Genomic DNA, 24,164 nt, shown 5'->3' with positions numbered 1-24,164 from the left:
TTTCCTGATCCCTGATTTCCTGTTTCTCATCTTTGATTCTGACAAGTCTATGACAGCCTGTTTGTGCCTCGCTCAGCCTATTGCCTGTTTCACTGTTTTATGATTTTGCCTGCCATTCTGGATTGTTTACCCGTCTTCACTTGTATTAATAAACACACCTGTACTTCCATCTGTCTCCCAACCATCTCTGACAGAATACTTTGCACTCCCTGACAAAGAGAATACACATTCACCTGTCCATACGTCATGTTCAGGAACAAACCTAATGTTAATGGCACTGAAACAGTCACCGTCAAATGGTGTTGTCTTGTTCTCCGACTCGACTCAATGTTTTTTTTTTTTGACTTGGACTTGACTCGGACTTGAACACTGGGGACTCGAGACTGGACTCGAGGTTTAATGACTTGACGACAACACTGGATTGTACAAAAAGTTAGCAAGCAAAAATGAAACTCAGATTGTCCATGCTAATTCGCCTCTTTATTGATAATTTTAGTAACTCAGGGATTGAATTTTAATATTGACATTTATGCATCAGTAGATACAACAATGTACAATGTTTTTTTTTTTTTTGTGGAAATGTAATGGAAAACCTGAAACATTTTCCTGAGACGTTATTCATTAATTACATTCTGTTGCTGTTGTCTCTGTAGGGAGCCTACTACACCCAGCCTGTGTATGCTGCACAGCCCCATGTTATCCATCACACCACAGTGGTGCAGCCCAATAGCATCCCATCTGCCTTGTACCCTGCCCCAGTGCCCCCTGTGACCCCACGGCCCAGCGCACTCACCATGGGCATGGTGGCAGGAACCACGATGGCCATGTCTGCAGGTCAAACAAATGCATGTGCACACACGCACTAATTTAAGGGCAGTGGAAGCTCATTGGTTAAGATGCTGGACTACTGATCGGAAGACCACGAGTTCAAATTTCAGCAACGTTGAGCAAGATCTTAACGCTCAACTGCTCAGACATCTCACTGAGATCAAATGTAATGTCTTTTTGACTTCTGCATAAATGTGTATGTATAGGTAGGACTGATAGGCCTGAAATAAAAATAATAAATTATTTAAACTTGTGCATGTTGCTGCACAAATGAACAGAAGACAGGAAATGACCGTGATCTGGATGTACTTTGTGATTAACGAAAGCAATCATAGCAAAGCAGATTGTAAACTGTGCTCTAAAAATATCCTGAGGAGCTATGGCAATGTCTTTCTTCAATACAAACCTCATAAAACATCTTTATGGTATTTAAACAGCATCTTTAGTAAAGAGCCTTCCTCAGCCTGCAGAGCAGTATCAGTATGGATGGTCATTAAACATTGAGTGCAATGTGCTATGAATAAAGCAGTGAAACGAACATGCAAAGAAATTGTCATAAGTGAGAGTATTTCAGTTCAGCGAGCACTGAGACACTCCCTTTCTGATCTAAACTTTGCTTACTAGTGGAAGGTGCAATTCAAGGCACCTTGCACTAATTTTTAATGCCCATGCTCATTCATAATGCTCTGCAGGCTCAGCTCGGCCACGCTCACGCCCTCTGTTAAAGTGAACGTAATGCCTTATTGTAATGCTTTAAAATCGATACATATCATAAGTAACAACCAAAATGAATTAATAAAGCAGGAGGAAAAATAATATTTGTTATTTTATGATCAAGCACAAAACTATCAATAAATCATGGTTTCCAGAGCCCGGAAAAAGACTGTCTTTCCTCAGGGCTAATCTCGAATGACGTCACGTGTGGAACCCCGGTTATCTGGGTCACTTCGGTTCATCTGACTCCGTGCTTGTTTACTCGCTGAAATTGGATATTGTTGTTGGAATCTTATAAAAATAATGATGTGAAAGCACTGTATTGTGTTTGGATGTTCAAATTCATATACAATAGGACATTCAGTTCACAAATTTCCAAGAAATGACACTAATCTCAAGCGACAGTGGGTGAGGTTTGTGCAAACGAAGCAGGCAGATTTCGTGTCGCCTACTAATAATCTGATTCAAGTGTTCACCACCACCAGAACAACCACATGGGAATTATTGGAGCAAAAAAGAAACCCACTGATTTAATAAATGACATTTGATCTGACATTTGGACAGTTCGTCGATTCCCCTATTATTGCCCACTTCATATTTTCTTTCAATAATTACACTGAATAAGTGTACGTTTTAAAGATTATATTTCTGCATTTATTAAGGTACATATAAATATTTTCCCTATATTTTGCAGTGGCCAGCTTAGAATAAAAATCCACAAACCAATCTGTGTTTCCAAGTCTCTCTGGCGGGTGGTGCACTATCGGCGGTGAGCAGGACTGTCGTGAACTGAGTGAACTGGCAGTTTTTCATCTTGGGGGCTCGAAAAGTTAACCATTTACTCCGGAATATCCTTGATAATCATCTGTCCCTTCATCCGACATATAAGAATCCCAATTACTATCAGAATTTTCTCCAAAACGTGATTCCATATCAAGACTGGTCTAACCACTGCTGCACACAGGAACGAAATTGATACCTGGATTGTTACATGTGTGATGTCACGCACCCCTTCACGATCTTCTGGTTCAGTCTTGACAGATTCTATGAGAATAGGCTGATTTGATTGATTTTCCATCAATTTATGGCCTTTTGGATCAGCTATGGTTCGAAAACACATGGTCAATCAACATAATGATTGTTGCTTAGTACAAGGAAAAAAGTGGGGTTTAGGGGCATTACATACACTTTAAAGATTTCAGTGTTCCATGATGTTGCTGATTGCCTGATGCTACGGTAAGTAGGTTACTCATTTTGGTATCAGTAACTGTATTGACGAGTACCGAAAACATGTCGGTGTACTTGGTCTGAACTCTTTATATCAATGATTAACTGTATCATATTAATTTTAGATGGATAGAATGCTATATTTACAGTTACTTTTTTTATAAAGAGCAAATCAAATGATCAGATATTAACATGAACTAGAAGAGTGCATACCTCACCAAGCCACACATCAACATCAAAATCAAATCACTTGAACTGAGGATAATGCTAAAGCTGAACACCAAATTTCATCCAAATCCGTTCACTACTTTTTGAGTTATGCTGGGAAAAGCCAAAAATTCCTGGATCCATATCCAGATTTGCTCCTTGGCTCACACTACTTTTTGACTTAGACTGGGAACAGGCAAGCAAACGAAGGCAAAAAAATAACCTCCTCCAGCAAGGTTAGGAGCTAACCATCATAAATGAAATTTACATAATTACCCCTCCCTGATTGTAGTCCATTACTCAAAACATGATTGGTTTCTGAAGTTTGTTGCTTTATTTTTCCACGAGAGCTAGTTTCATATCACTAACCACTCCAGAAAGTCATTGACAACATTTTGACTGAGTAGAAACTTGTCAGTTTCAGTTCTGTCTCTATTGTTTTAATGATCTCTGTATTGAGACCAGTGCGTCTTTCTGTTAACCTCAGTCTGCTGATATTTTGATGGGTGGTGCTGCTAAGATGTAAAGAAACTAACGATAACGAACTGTGACTCTTCATTCAGGAACGCTGTTGACCACACCCCAGCACACTCCCATTGGTCCACACCCTGTTACGGTCCCAACGTATCGTCCGCAAGGAACGCCTGGCTACAGCTACGTGCCACCTCATTGGTAGAGCCCACCTGTCAATCATGTAAGGTCATTTCTCTACTTGCTCGGTTTTCAAATACTGCTTTAACACACCCTTGTCAACATCCCTGTTGGTTTTCTTATGGCCTAATTGTTACTTTTACTTTAGTGCAAGTAGACTTAACTGAAGTGCAGTTTGTTGATTATTAGATGAGCAGCCAATTCAGGCATTGGGTTTTACCCTCTGGGGTCTGAGGGTATTTTCTGGCACTCTAATGATTTTGGTATGCTCTGATTTTGTTGTCAGTTTCAAGAAATCTAAGCAGTATTTTCAAAGTCATTGACTTTTTTGTATTCAGCACAAGTTCAGCTACAATGATATCTGTGTAGCATGTATGTCATGATTGTACTTAAAAAAAAATCACAGATAAATGAAGATGTTGTAAAAAGCAGGTTTAGAACCATTTTGGAATGTGTGGAGAAAAAAAATTACCATTGTGACAAACCATTTTGGTCACTTCTGTTCAGTCTTAGGAATGTATCAAGCACAAAAACTTAAATCTGCTCCACTGATTTGAACAATTAACTGGCCATCAAAAAATGTATGTCCCTATTATGTCCTTATTGTTTTGCGGCTACTTTTAAAACTTTGTTGTGGGCTAACTCTGGCTATTTTCTGCACTATTGGTGCAGATAATGAACTACTTCATTCATCGCATGAGTCAGACTTGCTCCTGTTTACTTTTCTGGATGAGATTTGCTGATCTGTTTACCTGTGTGATGGCCTGTTCTACCTGTGCAACTCTGCCTGTGGATTATGAGTAGACTGTGTTGCTGCTGTGGATTACTTGTGGGCTATATTATACCTGGACCATCGTCTCCGTGGGATGCTCTGGCGGTGTGCCTGCTTGTGCTTTTCTGTGCGAGCCCTCTCGTGAGTATTCTGCTGGGTCTGCTTGGTAAGTGCCTTGCTTGCTATTTTAGTGGGTGAGTCTCTTGCTTATGCGTGTCGGTGGTTACTCGTGTTGGCTAACGTACTAGATACGCATGTAGGTTTTATCTGTGCGAGCCCTCTCATGGTTCTCTGCTGGGTCTGCTTGGTAGGTGACTTGCCTGCTACTTTAGTGGATGAGTCTCTTACTTAGGCGGCTCGGTGGTCACTTGTGTTGGCTAACGTAATAGATTCTGCCTACTGGCTACCGCCACAGATTAATGTCCCTGTTGTGAATAAATCGGTGACTGATTCCCACCCCTCCGATGCGACCTTCAATGGTGTTGCTCTGGCTCCTGGTTGAGCTTTGGCTGCTGTCACCAAAGCCCTGTCAAATTCTGCACAAACTGTTGCACTCGTCAACCATGGTGAAATACTCAGCTGTGTTCTTGCACAGCCTACGTAAAGACTCTTTTAAACTCTCTGATGCCCTTAAAATGCACCAACACCTTGGCATTTTGCGTCGTCGACCTAAATACATGCACAGAGGCTCTCACAAGAAGTTTGCTCGTTTTTCCCACCCCAACAACATTGACTCTGTTTGGAGCCGGTGTCACAACCACACCGGTCCTGATGCTGTGAAGCGTAATGCGAATCAGGACAATTTATGTGCTGTAAAGTTTACCAAGCCCTCTCCAATCTGCGGCTCAAATGCACTGGCGACGTTTGCTCTCTTTAATGTGCGATCCCTCAATAACAAAGGGCCGTTCATTAATGATGTAATTACAGACTTGGACTTGGACTGTATGTGCCTAACAGAGACGTGGCAGCTTCCAAACGAACATATATCGCTAAATGAAGCTGTACCTCCAGGCTATACTTTTCTTGATCAACCCCACCTGTCAGGGCGTGGGGGAGGTTTGGCTGTAATACATCGCTCTGGTTTTAAGACTGTGGCTGTGCCCCTGCAGGATTTTACATCTTTTGAGTGTCTTGGCCTAAGTTTTACTGGCAGCCAACCTTTACTATTTTACTGGTGTATAGGCCTCCAAAGGCATCCTCTGTCTTTATAAGTGAGCTTACTGAGCTGCTCTCCTCTGTATGTCCCAAGTATTCCTCCATCCTGGTTCTGGGTGATTTTAATATACATGTTGATTCTAATCATTGTAATTTTGCTAACCAATTTCTAAATGTTTTAAACTGCTTTGATTTTACCCAGCATGTTAATTTTCCTACACATTCAAAAGGTCACACTCTGGATCTCGTCTGCACTAGTGGTACATTGCCTTCTGACATCTCACCTAAAGACCTCTCTATCTCAGATCACATAGCTGTTCTCTTCCGTATGGCTATCCCTGAGCCTCAGTGCCGCCTCCGCCCCCTGCACTCCACATACCGGAACACTAGGAATATCAACACGACTGAGCTGGCTAGCTTACTACGTTCACAGCTTTCAGTGCAACCACTCAGTTCATGCTCTGATGACCTAGTGTTTTCCTATAACTCAACCCTCACCAGCACATTGAATCAGTTTGCTCCCCTGAAAACCCACACTGTCTCCTTTTCACACTCAGCTCCTCACCTGAGCTGAGGGCAATGAAGGCTGCTGGCCGAAGGCTTGAGCGGCTCCGTAAAAAGACTGGGCTCACTGTCCATGCACAAGCTTTTAAAGACCATGTTCTGGCTTACAAGGAGGCCCTAAACAAGGCTAAGTCCTTGTATTACTCCATTGTCATTGCGAGAGGTCAGAACAACCCCAGAGCCCTGTTTTCCACTGTACATAAAATCTTCCAACCATCTAAATCCTTCCCACTTACTCCCTCAGCAGATCTCTGCTTTGACTTTCTAAATTATTTTGGAAATAAAATCAGTACCATCTACAGGCAGCTCCAGTCACTCTCTTCTCCCACTCCGAGGGACGGTCCATCTCTGCCTGCAACACCTACTCAATCACTCTCCTGTTTCTCTGCTGTTGATGAGGAAACCGTCCATGATCTTGTCACCAAGGCAAGGCCTACCACCTGCCTCTTGGACCCCATGCCCACCCCTCTTGTCAAAACCTGCCTGCCAGCTCTCTGTCCCCTTCTTGCCAAAATCATAAATGTATCTCTCCAGACAGGTGTGGTCCCCCACTCCCTAATAATTGCAGCCATTATGCCTGTCCTCAAAAAATCTGGAGCAGCTGTGGATGATTTTAAGAATTACCGCCCCATTTCAAATCTACCATTCATTTCTAAACTGCTAGAACATACTGTGGCCTCCCAGCTTCAAGACCACTTAACATCATACAGCTTGTGGGAGGAGCTTCAATCTGGCTTTAGGGCCAAGCACAGCACTGAAACGGCCCTAGTCAAGGTCGTAAATGACCTGCTGATTGCTGCTGACTCAGGCCACTTCAGCATCCTCCTACTGCTGGATCTAACAGCTGCATTTGACACTGTCTGCCACAGCACTCTATTCACATGGCTGGAATCACTCCTGGGCGTCACTGGCACTGCACTTTCCTGGTTTAGGTCATATCTCACAGGAAGGGAACAGTTTGTCTCCATTGGTGATTTCTGTTCCCCTAGTGCATGCCTCCCACATGGTGTTCCACAAGGTTCTGTCCTAGGTCCCTTGCTTTTCATTATCTATATCCTTCCCCTGGGTCACATCCTCCGTCAGCATGGCCTATACTTCCACTGCTATGCTGATGACACACAAATTTACATTCACACTAAACCTTCTCATCCACTCCCCCTCTCACAATTGTCCACCTGCCTGTCTGATATTAGTAACTGGATGACACACAATTTTCTCAAACTCAATCATAACAAGACTGAAGCCATAGTCATTGCCACTCCAACACTGCTGAAGAAGTTAAATCTTGCGCAGTTCTCCATCCCAGGTTACTTCACCACCATCTCCTCTTAAGTGAAAAACCTGGGCGTCATCATTGACTCAGCTCTCTCTTTTGATTCACACATAAAACACATCACTAAAACAGCATTTTTTCATCTCAAAACTATCTCCAAACTCTGCCCCTCACTTAGCCTCCCCACTGCAGAGACCCTAATTCATGCCTTCATCACCTCCAGACTTGATTACTGTGATGCCCTGCTCATTGGGCTTCCAAGTAAATCAATAAACAGACTACAACATATCCAAAACTCTGCAGCTAGACTCCTCACCCATACTAGACCTTGGCATCACATCACACCCATCCTTCATCAGCTACACTGGCTTCCTGTTAAATTTCGCATTCATTTCAAAATTCTCCTCCTTGTTTACAAGGCCCAGCACAACCTAGCACCCACCTACCTCTCTAGTCTTGTCACTCCATACTTACCCACCCGAAATTTACGCTCCTCTGATACACTCCTTCTCACCACCCCCTCCACAAATCTCTGATCTATGAGTGATAGGGCTTTTAGTGTGGCTGGCCCCAAACTCTGGAACAGCCTCCCACTTTCATTGCGTCAATGCACCTCCCTTTCATCTTTTAAAACCATGCTCAAAACTTATCTTTTTACCCTTGCTTTCTCATCATAATGCTGAATGATTGAGGTTATTATTTTTATTAATAATTTTTATTTTATTATTATTTTTAATTGTATTGCTGCATCATCTGTGTTTTTTACTTTGTTGTTGATTCTGTGTCATGCTTCTGTGCCTTTTAACTAGTTCTACTTTGACTTTTACTGACAATTCTTACACCCTTTGTAAAGTGTCCTTGGGTATCTTGAAAGGCGCTCCAAATAAAATGTATTATTATTATTATTATTATTATTATTATTATTATTATAAAGGGTTGCCAGTGGGAGGGGTATTCAATGAGAAAAGTAAAAATTTCCATTCCATTCAATGAGGAGAGTGAAAACCCCTCCCACTGCCATCTCTTAATCCCATCAGATTAACTCTTAACCCAATCAGGTCAAGTCACAATGGGTAAGGCAATGTTTTTTCACACATTCCAACACAGTTCTAAACTGCTTTTTACAACAGCTTTATTTATCTGGTATTTGACTTTATTTTGGTATTCGACTCTATTCAGTGTGTCTTGAAATTAACTCTTGTACTATTTTACTCAGTTCAGAGCCACAACCAACTCTGTTACACAATTATTCTGTAATTTTGCTCCCATTCCAACTCCAAATTTTACTCTCAAAACTCAAAATAGAGCAAAATTAACTATTTTTGAGGAAAATACGTTTAACTCTGGAAAAACTGCTCAGTCATTTTTCCTGTGTATGCACTACAGCGCACGCATATCAACCGATCTGCTCATAAGAAATAGGATAAATATTTACACTGACTCGAGTTGATCTTCTGCTGGATTGAGTCAAAGAAAAAAAAGGCACCGTTCATCATCAGTGTCACAGTTCTCAAGATTGAATTGAATCGCTGTCCTGAATCATCCGAAGCACATAAAATCCGCGTGCCATCTCGCAACAAGTTGTACCTCTAAATAGCCTGAACTATGTCTGACAGATTTTATCTCGTTTACGGTGGCCGTTCCCACCGCAAAAGAGAAAGCATTCGAAACTGAAAGAGTGAAAGTGATATCATGCCGTTACCATGTGAATAGTCTTTTATGAATGCGTAAGTGCGGGCTCAGCACTCCGACTCCAGTGTGACTGAGAAAGGTGACAAGTTTTGTGTTTCATCTAATATAGGTACTTTAAAAACTATAATATTATTTGGCAGCGGACACATAGGAAAGTGTAAAGTATAAAGTTTCTGTCAATATGTTTATCATGCTTGTATGATGATAAACTCGTGAAGATCTTTATCTAAATACATGATCTACTCATTCTAAACCTGTCAAGCTTCACCAGCAAAGCTCTCAACCCCAGAGGGTTAACTTCTGTCACAGGTTTAAATTCTGTCATATATAAATACACTGCCTGGTCAAAAAATTTCATTGTTTGGATTTAAATAAGCAAATAATCAATAGCCTTTGACTGCATAATTACTGCAGTGATTAATGTGTTTCAGCTGGAAAAAATTATTTTAACCCTAACTGATGCAGTGAGTAGCTTCTCATTTCTTAAACAACCATGTCGGTATCCTGTGGTCATAGAAAAGATGTTACTGTGTCTCAGAAGGGCCAAATTATTGGTCTGCATCAAGCAAAGAAAATAACTAAGGAGATTGCTGAAATCACTGAAATAGCTCCTAAGCATAACTACATCATCACTTGTTTACCACAGTGCATTGTGTGGTCGGTTGTTGAGCAATATGACGGATGTCAGATTAATTTTACACGAGAGCGATGTGAGAGGAGCAATTTTGCCGTGCTCTGTCGTGGAAGACAATGAAGTTGGTGATTTAAAGAGGTGGATAACATGTCGAAGGTTTACAGCAGGAAAATTGGAATCCAAATAAAGCTTGATGAGAAGGTAAGAGTCTAGACCGAGTCTACCACACTGTACAGCAACAACATCAAATCTCAGAATGTCTTATTTCTGAGGATGTATATTGCACTAGCTAAACTTTATCAAGAAAACAAATCTATCTGAATATCAAGAATTGGCATGGAGCAGTGCTCTTGCGGGGGATTCGTGGGCGAATAACGGTCCAAGTGATAAATGAGTGATTGATTAGTTAAATAAAACTTTATCAGGAAACATTGCCAAAAAAAAAAAACCTTTGGAAACCTGCTGATCTGTCGTGTCATGTTCAGTATAAATGCATTTTCTTCAGTAAATGCCGCTAGTGAGGTACACTGAACATTATACACACCCGAAAGAGAACCCTTCATGGTTTGGGAGTTTTATAGGTCCGACAGGCTCGTTCGGCTGCTGAGTGCTTTGGTACATTGAGAGGCAAAGGCCGAAGAATGCTTCTTTGTTTTACAGGCTTTTGAATATCGCTAGTTTCAAATGATGAACAGTGTCAATTGTTATGATCTTCTATAACCGAAGGCCATTCCACAGACCATGGAAATATTGCTGGGTTGCAGTTTAAGTATGTCTTTTTTTTCCACCAGAGAAATGTAAGCTGCAAACACTTGTCCATTCCGATTCAGTTCGAAGGTTTTTGTTGCAGATTAAACTTATCCATTTCTTTCTCCTCAACTGGCAGCTGATAAAAGCTCAAATTAGGAGTTCTCTTTGTTGTGGAGACACAGTAAGGCACACAGCAATTCACTTTAGGCATGGTTAAAAAAACTGCTTAGACAGAACAATGCAATGTTTAACAAAGGCGAAAGTAAACAATATGGCGGAGCTGATCCCAGGTATTGTCTGTCATGCATTGCGGTAAACAAGCAATGACAGTTATAGGTTAGGGTCATTTGGTTAAGAACTATCCAATGCAGAGATCACTTAAATGCCTGGTAAAATTGAATTGTAAAATAATCAACAGTAGAACTCACAACTATGAAGAGTATTTCCACACGCACAATGCAATGAGAACTCCCTGGATTGGGACAAAACAGCTGTGTGGCCATAATGCCCAGATCAGACAGCAGGCTGCAACTAGTTTTCAACTATTTGTGTCTAGCTGCGAGAACAAAATCACAGGTAGACGCAAGACTGGTCTTGCGTCGACGCACGACAACACAGATAATGGCAGAGTGTTGCAGAGGGTCTTTAGTAGAAGCAGATTGACGCAAGTGGATCACGAGCTGTTCGCATTTTAGCTGCAATTCTCTTCCAATCGGTGCAAATAGCAGGTTGACGCATGTAGAAGGCAGGTTTTAATCCAGGTGGCGGGGAGGAGCCGACGAGAGAAATACAGGAATGGGTAATTAGGGGGAAAAATGGAGATAAGAGATCAGCTGCCAAACAAGCGCAAAAGGTAAAAAGCATGATACAGTCCAGAAACGCAGCCCTGCAACAGGAAAGAGCTCTTGGTTCAAAGAACACAGTTCAGAAGTTCAAAAGTTCAAAGTGCTTCTGTATCGGGAAAACGATGCGCTTACAGTCTCAATAAAATATATCCACAGGAGCGAAATACTCCATAGCACACAGCAAAGTAACAACAAAATAGAATACAAAAACCATATCCTCAGGCGAAGACAATCCCATGCCAAATGAATATCCGAGTGGTATAATATAGAGTCATGGATGAGCTGATGAGAGACAGGTGTGCTGGCCGCAGCATGGGGAAAGCTCGGGGAAAACAAGGGAAAGGGGTGAAAGATTGGATAAGGACCTAGATGTTCCCAGTTGGCTCATGACAAGATTCAGCTTAAAAACTCAGCATCTTGCAATATGTCTGACCACAACAAAGGATTTGACGCAAAACACCTGCATCCACCTGCAGTCAGTCGGATCGCAGGTCGCAGCATGCCTCTTTCTGCAGTCTGACCTGGGTATAAGAAAAGCACTTGTTAGTGAGGCTAATATGAAGAAAAGGCTTGAATTTGCTAGGGAGTATCAAGATTGGGCTCTGGAGCAATGAAAAAAGGTCATGTGGTCCAATGCATCCAGATTGACCCTATTCCTGAGTGATGGGTGTGTCAGGGTAAGAAGGGAACCACATGAAGTGATGCACCATCATGCATAGTGGCCACTGTATAAGCCTCTGGAGGCAGTGTTTTGATCTGGGGTTGCTTCAGTTAGTCAGGTCGAGGCTCAGAAATGTTATGTGGCAATAAAATGATGTCAGCTGATGACCTTAATGTACTGAATGACCAAGTTATCCAATCAATAGATTTTTTTTCCCCTGTTGGCATGGGCATATTCCAGGCTCAAATTGTGAAAGAGTGGTTCAGGAAGCATGAGGAATCATTTTCACACATGAATTGGCCACAACAGAGTCTTAACCCCATTGAACGCGTTTGGGATGTGCTGGAGAAGACTTTCCAGAGTGGTCTGATTCTCCAGTCGTCAAGACAATATCTTGGTGAAAAATTAATGGAAATAAATATTGACATTGCATAACGCAATTGAAACAATTCCATGGTGAATATGTGCTGCAACCAAAGCTGAAGGCAGTCCAATGAAATATTAGTGTGTACATACAGTACACATACATACCAGTCAAAAGTTTGGACACACCTAATTGAGTGTTGTTTTTTTTTTTCTTAATTTTCGAGAATGATACTGAAGGCATCAAAACTATGAAATAATATATAAGGAATTATGTAGTAAGCCAAAAAAAGTGTTTAAAAAAAACTAAATATTTTTCAGATTTTCAAAGTAGCCACTGTTTACATTGACGCTTTACACACTATTGGCATTATCTTAACCTGGAATGCTTTTCAGTTAACAGGTGCCACGTCAAAAGTTAATTTGTGCAATTTCTTAGCTTTTTAATGTGTTTGAGATCAAATAGTAAATAATAACAACACAGTAAATGGCCCAATTCCAAAACTGTAGTAATCCATATTATGTCAAGAACCGCTCAACTAAGTAAAGAGAAAGGACATCCATCATTACTTTCAGACATGACGTGTCTTTTTAATAAAAATAAATATAAAACATTGAATGAGATGATGTGTCCAAACTTTTGACTGGTACTGTACTCTTAACTTTATCATACTATGTAGGTATAATATCGTTCTACACAAATTGAAATCCTCCCTTTCAACCCATTCATCAGTGGAGAGAGTTACAGTGGTGCTTGAAAGTTTGTGAACCCTTTAGAATTTTCTATATTTCTGCATAAATATGACCTAAAACATCATCAGATTTTCACACAAGTCCTAAAAGTAGATAAAGAGAACCCAGTTAAACAAATGACACAAAAATATGACACTTGGTCATTTATTTATTGAGGAAAATGATCCAATATTTCATATCTTTGAGTGGCAAAAGTATGTGAACCTCTAGCATTAGCAGTTAATTTGAAGGCGAAATTGGAGTCAGGTGTTTTCAATCAATGGGATGACAATCAGGTGTGAGTGGGCACCCTGTTTTAGTTAAAGAACAGGGATCTATCAAAGTCTGATCTTCACAACATGTTTGTGGAAGTGTATCATGGCACGAACAAAGGAGATTTCTGAGGACCTCAGAAAAAGCGTTGTTGATGCTCATCAGGCTGGAAAAGGTTACAAAACCATCTCTAAAGAGTTTGGACTCCACCAATCCACAGTCAGACAGATTGTGTACAAATGGAGGAAATTCAAGACCATTGGTACCCTCCCCAGGAGTGGTCGACCAACAAAGATCACTCCAAGAGCAAGGCATGTAATAGTCAGCGAGGTCACAAAGGACCCCAGGGTAACTTCTAAGCAACTGAAGGCCTCTCTCACATTGGCTAATGTTCATGAGTCCACCATCTGGAGAACACTGAACAACAATGGTATGGTGTGCATGGCAGGGTTGCAAGGAGAAATCCACTGCTTTCCAAAAAGAACATTGCTGCTTGTCTGCAGTTTGCTAAAGATCATGTGGGCAAGCCAGAAGGCTATTGGAAAAATGTTTTGTGGACAGATGAGACCAAAATAGAACGTTTTGGCTTAAATGAGAAGTGTTATGTTTGGAGAAAGGAAAACACTGCATTCCAGCATAAGAACCTTATCCCATCTGTGAAACATGGTGGTGGTAGTATCATGGTTTGGGCCTGTTTTGCTGCATCTGGGCCAGGACGGCTTGCCATCATTGATGGAACAATAAATTCTGAATTATACCAACAAATTCTGAAGGAAAATGTCAGGACATCTGTCTATGAACTGAATCTCAAGAGAAGGTGGGTCATGCAGCAAGACAACAACCCTAAGCACACAAGTCATTCTACCAAAGAATGGTTAAAGAAGAATAAAGTTAATGTTTTGGAATGGCCAAGTCAAAGTCCTGACCTTAATCCAATCAAAATGTTGTGGAAGGACCTGAAGCGAGCAGTTTATGTGAGGAAACCCACCAACATCCCAGAGTTGAAGCTGTTCTGTACGGAGGAATGGGCTAAAACTCCTCTAAGGTGTGCAGGACTGATCAGCAGTTACCGGAAACGTTTATTTGCAGTTATTGCTGCACAAGGGGGTCACACCAGATACTGAAAGCAAAGGTTCACATACTTTTGCCACTCAGATATGTAATATTGGCTCATTTTCCTCAATAAATAAATAACCAAGTATAATATTTTTGTCTCATTTGTTTAACTGGGTTCTCTTTATCTACTTTTAGGACTTGTGTGAAAGTCTGATGTTGTTTTAGGTCTTATTTATGCAGAAATATAGAAAATTCTAAAGGGTTCACAAACTTTCAAGCACCACCGTACATACAAACTACCATGTTCATGGCACTCATGTACTGAGAATTATCAACCATCCCACTAATATCTATCTTTTCCACTCCTACACGAGGCAGAGCAACAAAGGGACGGCACTCAGTTGTTGCAAACCTACTAAGTACTGCTATATGGTTTGTAGGTGTAATAAAATGAATGCACAGTGCAGTCCAGAGGTCTGACATCACTGAGAAAATCTGTATTTTTTTATTTAAAATCGAAAATAAAGTTTTAGAATTTTACATGAAAACATAAAACAAAATAATGTTCAGTATCTTGAATAATCAAAACTACACACTCTGAACCATTAATAGGTCACTATTTAGATGTAAGCAAACTTGTGATATTGATCACGTTAACGCCTTATCTCTTCCATTGAAACACATGTTCAGACAGTGTTGTAGTCGAGTCACTAAACCTCGAGTCCCAGTCCAGTCTCGAGTCCCCAGTGTTCAAGTCCAAGTCATTAAAAAAAGTCCGAGTCGAGCCCATTATTGATCCAAGTCAAGTCCAAGACTCCAACCACACCATTTGACAGTGGCTGTTTTAGCGCCATTAACATTAGTTTGTTCCTGAACATGGTGTATGAACAGGTGAATGTGTATTCTCTTTGTCAGGGAGTGCGAAGTATTCTGTCAGAGATGGTTGGGAGACGGATGTAAGTGCAGAAGGTGTGTTTATTAATACAAGTGAAGCCAGGTAAACAATCCAGAACGGCAGGCAAAATTGTAAAACAGTGAAACAGGCAATAGGTCAAGGGAGGCACAAACAGGCTATCGTAGACACGGCAGAATCAAAGACGAGAAACAGGAAATCGGGGATCAGGAAACCAAACATGGAAATGAGGCTCAGTAATGTGTCAGCAACACAACTCAATACTTCGCAAAGTAAGTGCGTTTTCACAGTTGTTATATAGGCGTGCTGTTGTGCCTTAATCCTGTGCAGGTGCAAGTTGTTTACGGCGCATGCGAGAGTCTGCTTGGCGCGTGCGCTGTCCAGAGCATGCCCAAGAGTCTATCTGATGCACATACCAAGGCGCACAGGTGTGACACTCTTGCATGAAATTAGTATTAAAATTAATGTAGATATAAATATCTTATGCCAAATTATTATGACGTTACAAAAAATAACGAAAAAATCTAAGTCCTCGTCTCCAATTTACAAGTCTGAATGCAGTTTATGCACAAGTCCGAGTCATCAGTGTTCGAGTAACGAGTCCTTAAAATTAGGGCATGAGTCCTGGACTCAAGTACTACAAGCCTGTGTTCAGACAACACTCAAATGGAATTAATCGAACATGGATCATCTGGTTTTACACAAATATGTTCTGAAATTCATGTAAATGTTTGTGAGATTCTATACTGAGGTTGTTGCTGATATGATAATTTGTAATGAAAAATTTTGCATTATTTCGTAGAAAAAAATGCAAAATCGGAGCATTTTTACTCGTGGTCTTAGACTGTTGGACTCCACTGTGGCTACAGGGTACCTATATAGGATATATTTACACGTTCTTCCATAATTATATTTCTGACAAGGTTGTTTCTGTGCTAATATAAATATTTAGGCAGTGCCTAAAAGCAGAGCTCCTGATGAGTGGATGAGCAAAATATTTGCAAGGGCACAAAATCAACCTGAATAGAATAATAATATTATAGCATATGAACCATGGAATTGTGTTGTGTTGTGTATTTCACCTCAATAAATTATTGCATTTTCTTGTGACACTGATACCAGTAATGAGATATACATAACAGGTATGAATGCATATTTATTCCTTTCTTTGACACGACACCACATGCCATGAGCCAGAAACAACGCCACGACATTTATTATGGTGCGACTCTGCTGGGTGCCTGGTGGATAGCAGTGAACCAGTGCTTTCACTTCACATCATTACTATATAGTTACGATTGAATATTATCGGATATGAGAACTAATCGATATCAATCCGTGGTAGTTTTAGATTATTCAAAACTAAGGAAAGATGCTCATAATTGCTATTGAACTATGCAATAATTGTGTTGACATGAGTGTGCAGAGTAAGAAATTGTTCAGGTAAAAAAATAAAATACAAAAAAAAGCATACGATGCAAAGATGCGTTTCCCACTATGAAAAAAACAATGTTACTTTTTCATCAGTATTGGTGATGAAAATGTGTTTGTAAATAATCTCATGTTATTTTTTTAAAAAGCAAATTAAAACTAAACGCTGAATAGAAACCCGTCTATCTTATGTAAATAAAGATAGGAACTTCACTGTCCAGCAGTCAAGTGTTTGAGATGCATTGCTTTGCACTTATGATTGGGTTTCCTGTGGTGGTACCACTGGGCTCTATATAAAATCTGGAGAGCTCGTCCGAGTGAAGCCGTCTGGCTGCCACCTTACCACTCACATTGCGTGTATTTGGCTTATGTGTTAAACCACGTCATCCAATCAAATTTGCCCCAAGAAAAGTATCTCCTGACTTTTTTCCCCCTTTCATTACCTCCTCTTATTTTCTCAACTTTACCCACATTCCTTACATATCTTTATAGCGCTCCGCTTCACTGTTATTGTGTTTTTATTTTCCAGTTCAGTCTCTGATCATTTTTGTTGAACAGCTCTTTTAATACTGTAATTATTTTTAGGGAGATTATTTCAGTTTTTCTCTTATACAGTGTATCTTTCTCTTTCGTATAGTTCTTTTTCCTTTCTATCTCTCAATCTATCTATTTGTGTATTATACCAACACACATGCTGTACAAGACTTCCTTTCTATTTAAGACAGTTGTTGAAACAGTATTATTAGGGCCCAAGCCCGAATGGGCGAAGGCCCTATTGCTCTTGTGGCTCGGGCCCTATTGCTCTTGTAAGAGTTCACTATTCTTCTTCTTCTTCTTCTTCTTTATTTTTCTCCCCTGTTGGGCCATTTTCGGGGCACTTGCCATGGGCAAAAACGCACGAAATTTGGCGCCAGTTCCGAGAATTGCCACCGCTACTCAGAACCAAAAGCCCAAACTTGGCCGGGGCTCAGGGCCTCTATAGCGCCCCCTAAGTCGTTGTGATTTTGGCCTCCCGCATTAAGGTGCCTGGTTGCCATATAGTTTGTAGTAGTGGCATGCCATTTGGTACGCATATGTATCTCACTAAGCCGGGCAAAAATGTAATGCCAATGCATTAGCCACGCCCAACAGGAAGTGAGGTAATTTCACTTTTGTGCGAAATGCATGGCCACGAAGACGGCGCAACTCCTCCTAGACCGTTCATAGGAATGTCACCAAAATTGATAAACATCATCTACAGACATGGCTGACAAAAGTTACTAAATACGTTTCACGTAGGATGAACCGTTCAGAAGTTATACGTCAATCAATTTTCACTTCAAAATTTTACATGCTTAAAAATTCATAACAAATCTTCCAATTGCTCAAAACTGCTCATACTTCACACGCAAATCACTCATTGGGCTTCTGACATGTTACCCAATTTCTGAGATATTTCGCCACTGGGGGCGCTATTTTTGGGCAAAAAATCCAATCTTTCCTCAAATTTGGTCAAACTTCACGGCCACCCTCTTACTACCTCCCATGTCATGTATACCACATTTTGGGAATTTTCGTCCATGGGGGGCGCTGTTTTTGGCCGACGCAATTTCTCCAAAACGGGTTTTTGGTAAATAATTCCATAATGCTTTTCCTTCACACCACTACCTTGTGATAGTACGTTGCTGTTGTAGACACTTATTTTTCCATCTCATAATCGCTCATGTACAGCATAGCGCCACCTACTGACATGGGAAAAACCAAAAAATTTATTCTTCAAAAATCTATATCTCATCTTCTATTTACTCAATTGTCATCAAACTTCATACGCTAACTCTTCATAGCTCACCTGACATATACGCCAAATTTTGTGCACTTTCGCCCCTGGGGGTGCTGGTTATGGCAAAAATGATATTGCAGCTTCTGATTTGTCCAACTTGGCAAGCAAACTCTTTACAAGACCCTTATTGGGGCGCTTGCCATGGTCGACAACGCTCGAAATTTTGCCCCTTTTTCTTAGACTGCCACCGCTACTGAGAACCAGAAGCCCAGATCCAGGCGGGCCTCAGGGCCTCTATAGCGCCCCCTAACGTTTTGTGATTTTTGCCTCTCGCATTAAGGTGCCTGCTTGGCATATAGTTCCTAGTTATTATTATTATTATTAGGCCCCGAGCACCGTACAGTGCGAGACCCTATTGTTGCCATGTGTCCAATTCTGTGCTTTGTCGCCATTGTGGGAGTAATGTCTCTTGCCGATGAAGCTGTGGAAGGTATTTCGCGGGGATGCATGCCCCCGCCCCCCTTGGCCGCTGGCGCGAGGGCCCGTCAAGGCCGCTTGCGGCTTTAATTTTCTCATGTTATTTGCCATTTTCACTTTATTCTCACAGTCATGGCTTCACAGTATTTATTGGTCACAAGCTGCATGAATATTATGACAGTGAATTATGTGAGCAATAAATACTGTTAAGACATGACTGTGAAAATGGCAAATAACATGAGAAAATAATCCTGTTTCAACAACTGTCCTAAATAGAAAGGAAGTATTGTACAGCCTTTGTGTTGGTATAATAAATAAATAGATAGACAGAAAGGAAGAAGAAATCTACGAAAGAGAAAGATACACTGTATAAGAGGAAAAACTGAAATAATCTCCGTTGAAATAATTATAGTAGAGTGGTGGCTACAATCATCAACACCTTAATGATCTTTTGGCCATTGGAAAAGTAGAAAAGACTTTCAGTACGGAAATTGTGCGTGAATAATTACTCAAACTTCCACTGGAAAAAAAAATGAGTTGATTCCTGATTGCTTAGCGTATCAGATCATGTGACACCGTTCCACAATTATCAACACCTTTGTCCACGGTTATTGACACCATTCCACAATTATCGACACCCAGATTATGTATTAAAAAAATAATCAGTATGTGGTATTAAGTTAATAAAACACAGTTTTTATTTAAAATTTGTTTTACATAGACTTGTATTTAGTACAAAATATCTTTTATATAAATATATTGATGTCGGTGCTTATGTAAATGAGGAAGTAATTCCAATGTTGTAAACAAATTAACTGATAATGTTTAACCTGTATCGGAAAATCCTTTTGTTCCACTTCCTACCCACTTTCTAAGTATTTTCGTAGATCACATTTTGTTAATCCTTCGTTGTTGTTTGTATTAATTTCTAGTTTTGTAGTTTACCAATAAATATCAACAGGTAATTGACATTGTAACCACATGAAAATCCAGGTCAAATGTCACGTCATTCCTCAAACCAAAATATTAAATATCTCCTGATATTGTAATATGTGGTAGATATTTACAACAAACTGCAAAAAAATAAAAAATCTGAATGGAATAGAAAAATCTAAATAGTTCAAGCATGTCATTTTTTTTTTATATGCTAGGAATTTAATTCTGGTCTAATTCTATTTATTGCAATAAGATTCCAAATACTCTATAAGCATTCCATTCTGTTATGAATCAGAAAAAAATATATAAATCACAGCACTTTTTTTTTTTAAAGTACTTCATCTACTTCAACAATGTTACACAAAGATCGATCCATAACAGTTGTAAATGTCACTTAATTCCACAGGGTGTTGATAATGGTGGACACCGGTGAAAATGATCACTATTATCAACACCTCACGCGACTTCTCAAACACGTGTTTAGATACAAAATGGCGACTGTCAAATGAAAGAGTAAGAAACAAAGTAGGTTTCGACAAGGAGATCATGAAATATCGGTGAATTTGATAAGTAAAAACATGTCCATGATCTTTCCACCATGCTTACCTGTAATGATAATGTCAGGGTTTTCTTCAAATTGCTGATCGTGCTAAAAACATTCCATCTCAGGTAACGAGCTGTGTCATCAGACGACAAGATCAAAGACCGAGGGGTGGGAGGGGTTCTTCCAGTTGATTTAATCAATCAATAACTGTTGTAACTGAAACGCACCTTTTGTAAAATTGTTTTTTATTGGGAAATCTGAAAAGGTGTCGATAATTATGGACTGTTGATAATTGTAGCTGCCACTCTAGTAAAAGAGCCGTTCAAAAAAAATGATCAGACACTGGATTGGAAAAGAAAAACAATAATAGTTAAGCAGAGTGCTATAAAGATATGTATGGAATGTGGGTGGAGTTGAAAAAACAAGAGGAGGTAATGAAAGGGGGGAAAAAAAGTCAGGAGATACTTTTCTTGGGGCAAATTTGATCAGATACGATGATTTAACACACAAGGCAGATACACGCGATGCAAATGGTAAGATGGTGGCCAGATGGCTTCACTCATCTATGCAGCAGGCAATAGGCTATGAGCTATCCAGATTTTATCATTATGCCCCCACTCCGAAGGGGGAGTATACTGGTTTACCTCTGTCCATCTGTCTGAAACACTCTCTCAGCAATCACAAATCATAGCCATTTGGTACCAAACTTCAGTTTGGGGTTCTATACCGCGTATACTGTTTTCAGGTCTGTTGCACATTGACTTCCTATTTACCAACTGAATGTATTTACAAAACATATAGGATGGATTTTGACGCTATTTCAAGAAGCGAAATGCTATTTCAAAATGACAGTTTACCAGGATGCTATTTGAAATCCATGGGGAGAACTCTGCTCTTTACTTACTTGCTTCAGGGTTAATTATTTGTTGAAGTCAACATGTATAAAAAGTGTCCTATTCCTTCGATCGTTTGCGTTCTAATATAAGCGAGAGCAGGAGTATACGTAAGTGAGCAGTAGCTCACAGTTGCTCTTGTAGAGAGCTCAGTGGGTGGTACATGTATGTTGTTTGTATGGGACGTCGTACGGTCGCAAAAGCCATCAAAAATCAGGTCAATGTGCTACCGTATTCTCTTAAATATGGAGCTTTGCACACGGAGCTCCGTTATAAATACAGTTGTGGTCAAAAGTTTACATATAGTGACATGAATGTTATCTGGGATATGAATGTCATGGCAATATTTGGGCTTTCAGTCATTTCTTTGAACTGTTCTTTTTCTGTGGCAGAATGTACAGCATACAGTACATCTTTAAAAAAATAAAATATAAAAAAGCACTAGAATTTGGTGCAGAACTTTTAATTTTCTTTGGGTTTTCTGAAATCAACACAGGGTCAAAATTATACATACAGGGTCAAAAATATACAAACAGCACACCTAATATTTGGGTAAAATGTCTCTTTGCAATATTCACCTTGACCAAACATTTTTGTTTACCATGAACAAGCTTCTGGCAGAATTCTGGTTGGATATTTCACAACTCTTCATGGTAGAATTGGTAGAGTTCAATTATTATTTTTTTCTTGGCATGGACTCAACTTATGAGCACAGCCCATATTTTCAACAGGGTTGAAGTCAGGACTTGTTTTAAGCTTAATGTTAGCCTGCTTTATCCTCCACAACCAGCTCTGATGCGTGTTTGGGTTCATTGTCCTGTTGTAACTCCCAAATCACGTTCAAGTTTCTGATGGTTTATGCTGCAGAATTCTGAGGTAGTCCTCCTTCTTCATTATTCCATCCACTTTGTGCAATGAACCAGTTCCACTGGCAGCAAAACAGCCCCAGAGCATGACAATCCTACCACCAGCAGCAGCTGGTACAGTGCTCCTCTGTACATGGTGGTCACTGTGGCCAAACAACTCAATCTTTGTCTCATCTGACCATACAGCTATCCTCCAGAAGGCTTTTTCTTTGTCCGTGTGGTCAGCTTCAAACTTTCGTTAAGCTTGAAGGTGTCAATTTTGGAGCAGGGGGTTATTTCTTGGATAGCAGCTTCTTAGTCCATGGTGATCTGAACTGTAGACAGTGATCCATCAGCTTCCAGTTCATAGCAGGGCTGTGCCATGGTGGTTCCTAGGTTGTTCCTGACCATCCAAACCAATTTCCTGTCAGCTGAGGGCGACAGTTTGGGTTTTCTTGAAGCAAAGTGGCTTGGAAAAGTGACTACACCTCACAATAACTTGGATACAATTGTTTGAACTGATTTTGGAATTTGCAGTTGTTTAGAAATGGCTCGAAGAGACATTCTGGAGTTGGCATATCTGTGATCCTCTTTCTCAGATCTGCATTGAGCTCCTTGGACTTTCCCATTTTACTGTGTGTTAGTCAATCCAATTAGTGCTGTAAACAAACCCTTTTTATGAAGGCACAGAGAAGCTATCAGCTGTAGTCAATTATGATCATTAACAGGAAGTTAAGAGACCTTGGCCTTGGCAAGATAAGAGACATTTTAGAAGTTTCAGCACCTCTGAATGAATAATCTAAGTGAGCGTATGTAAATTTTTGACCCTGTATGTATAATTTTGACCCTGTGTTGATCCTGTGCCTTCTTTTTCTCTTCAACAGATCTGGAGTTAAACGTCGTATGCAAAATCCTCAAGTGTTACACGGGCTCTCTGTGATCAGCAGCTGCGCCTGCCAGAACAGAAGAAAAAAGGGTCACTTTATGCATTCTTGTATCTTTTTTTTTTTGTAAAAGCTGCTTTTTTAATTTAATTTTTTCCCTCTTTTTTTTCCTAATTTAATTTCTTCTTGTGTTTTTAGTCTTACTATTCCTGGCCTATGTCATTGTGTAATTTCTTTTTAAATCAAAATTATTAACAATCAGCTCCTGCAGAAACTCCAGAATGATTTTGACCAATTACGACTTTGAAACAATGTGCTTTTTTATGTTATTGTTGTTCCTGTTTTTGTTATTGTTGTTTCATATTTCCACCAGTGAGTGGGAATGTACATTGCACCATGCTCATCATATCTGTCATGCCAAATATTCTAAGGTTTAGCTAGTAGTACAGGATTTTTCTTTATATTTGTGTCAATTTGCAATTTTCAGATTCCCTTTTCAGAAGGGCTGAGACGGGTTTCTGCTTTTCAGTTTTGATTTCACTCGAATTTCTTCTGTTCATCCTCTAGCATTGATAACAAGGGTGTCTTCCAGCATGTAGCAGTTTATTAGGTACATTTGTAACAAGTTTAGCAGTGTTTAGGGCAGCTCGACATGGTTCAGACTTCATTAGGATGTCGAGTGCTGACACTAATCTCAGTTATTCACTTAGTAGAGGACTCTGGTTTCTTTATTTATTGGATCATCTGGATAGAGTAAGCATCTAAATTATGATGTGCATATTATATTTCTATAGATGCATGTGATGTGCAGAGATGTGCTCTTGCAGGTGTTTGCAATTGCACATACAGTGGTGCTTGAAAGTTTGTGAACCCTTTAGAATTTTCTATATTTCTGCACAAGTATGACCTAAAACAACAACAGATTTTCACACAAGTCCTAAAAGTAGATAAAAAGAACCCAGTTAAACAAATGAGACAAAAAATATAATACTTGGTCATTTATTTATTGAGGAAAATGATCCAATATTACATATCTGTGAGTGGCAAAAGTATGTGAACCTTTGCTTTCAGTATCTGGTGTGACC

At 40.0% G+C, this 24,164-nt stretch overlaps 1 protein-coding gene across 3 annotated transcripts in view; it reads left to right on the top strand.

Moving 5' to 3' along the window:
- The window catches only part of fam168a (family with sequence similarity 168 member A), a 163,387-nt gene extending 139,459 nt beyond the window's left edge, over positions 1–23,928 (top strand). For all 3 annotated transcript variants that reach the window (XM_060924048.1, XM_060924047.1, XM_060924049.1), the window contains 3 exons: positions 654–834; positions 3,540–3,670; positions 23,080–23,928. In XM_060924048.1, the coding sequence (XP_060780031.1) occupies positions 654–834; positions 3,540–3,652 (294 nt within the window). In that variant the 3' untranslated portion in view covers positions 3,653–3,670; positions 23,080–23,928. The remainder of the gene's footprint in view (positions 1–653; positions 835–3,539; positions 3,671–23,079) is intronic.
- The last annotated feature ends 236 nt before the right edge of the window (positions 23,929–24,164 follow it).

Source organism: Neoarius graeffei, chromosome 6 (genome assembly GCF_027579695.1).
Source record: "Neoarius graeffei isolate fNeoGra1 chromosome 6, fNeoGra1.pri, whole genome shotgun sequence".
In the NCBI taxonomy this organism is placed as follows: domain Eukaryota; kingdom Metazoa; phylum Chordata; class Actinopteri; order Siluriformes; family Ariidae; genus Neoarius; species Neoarius graeffei.
Note: the sequence above shows the minus strand (reverse complement) of the source record. Positions and strands in the feature narration are given on the sequence as shown.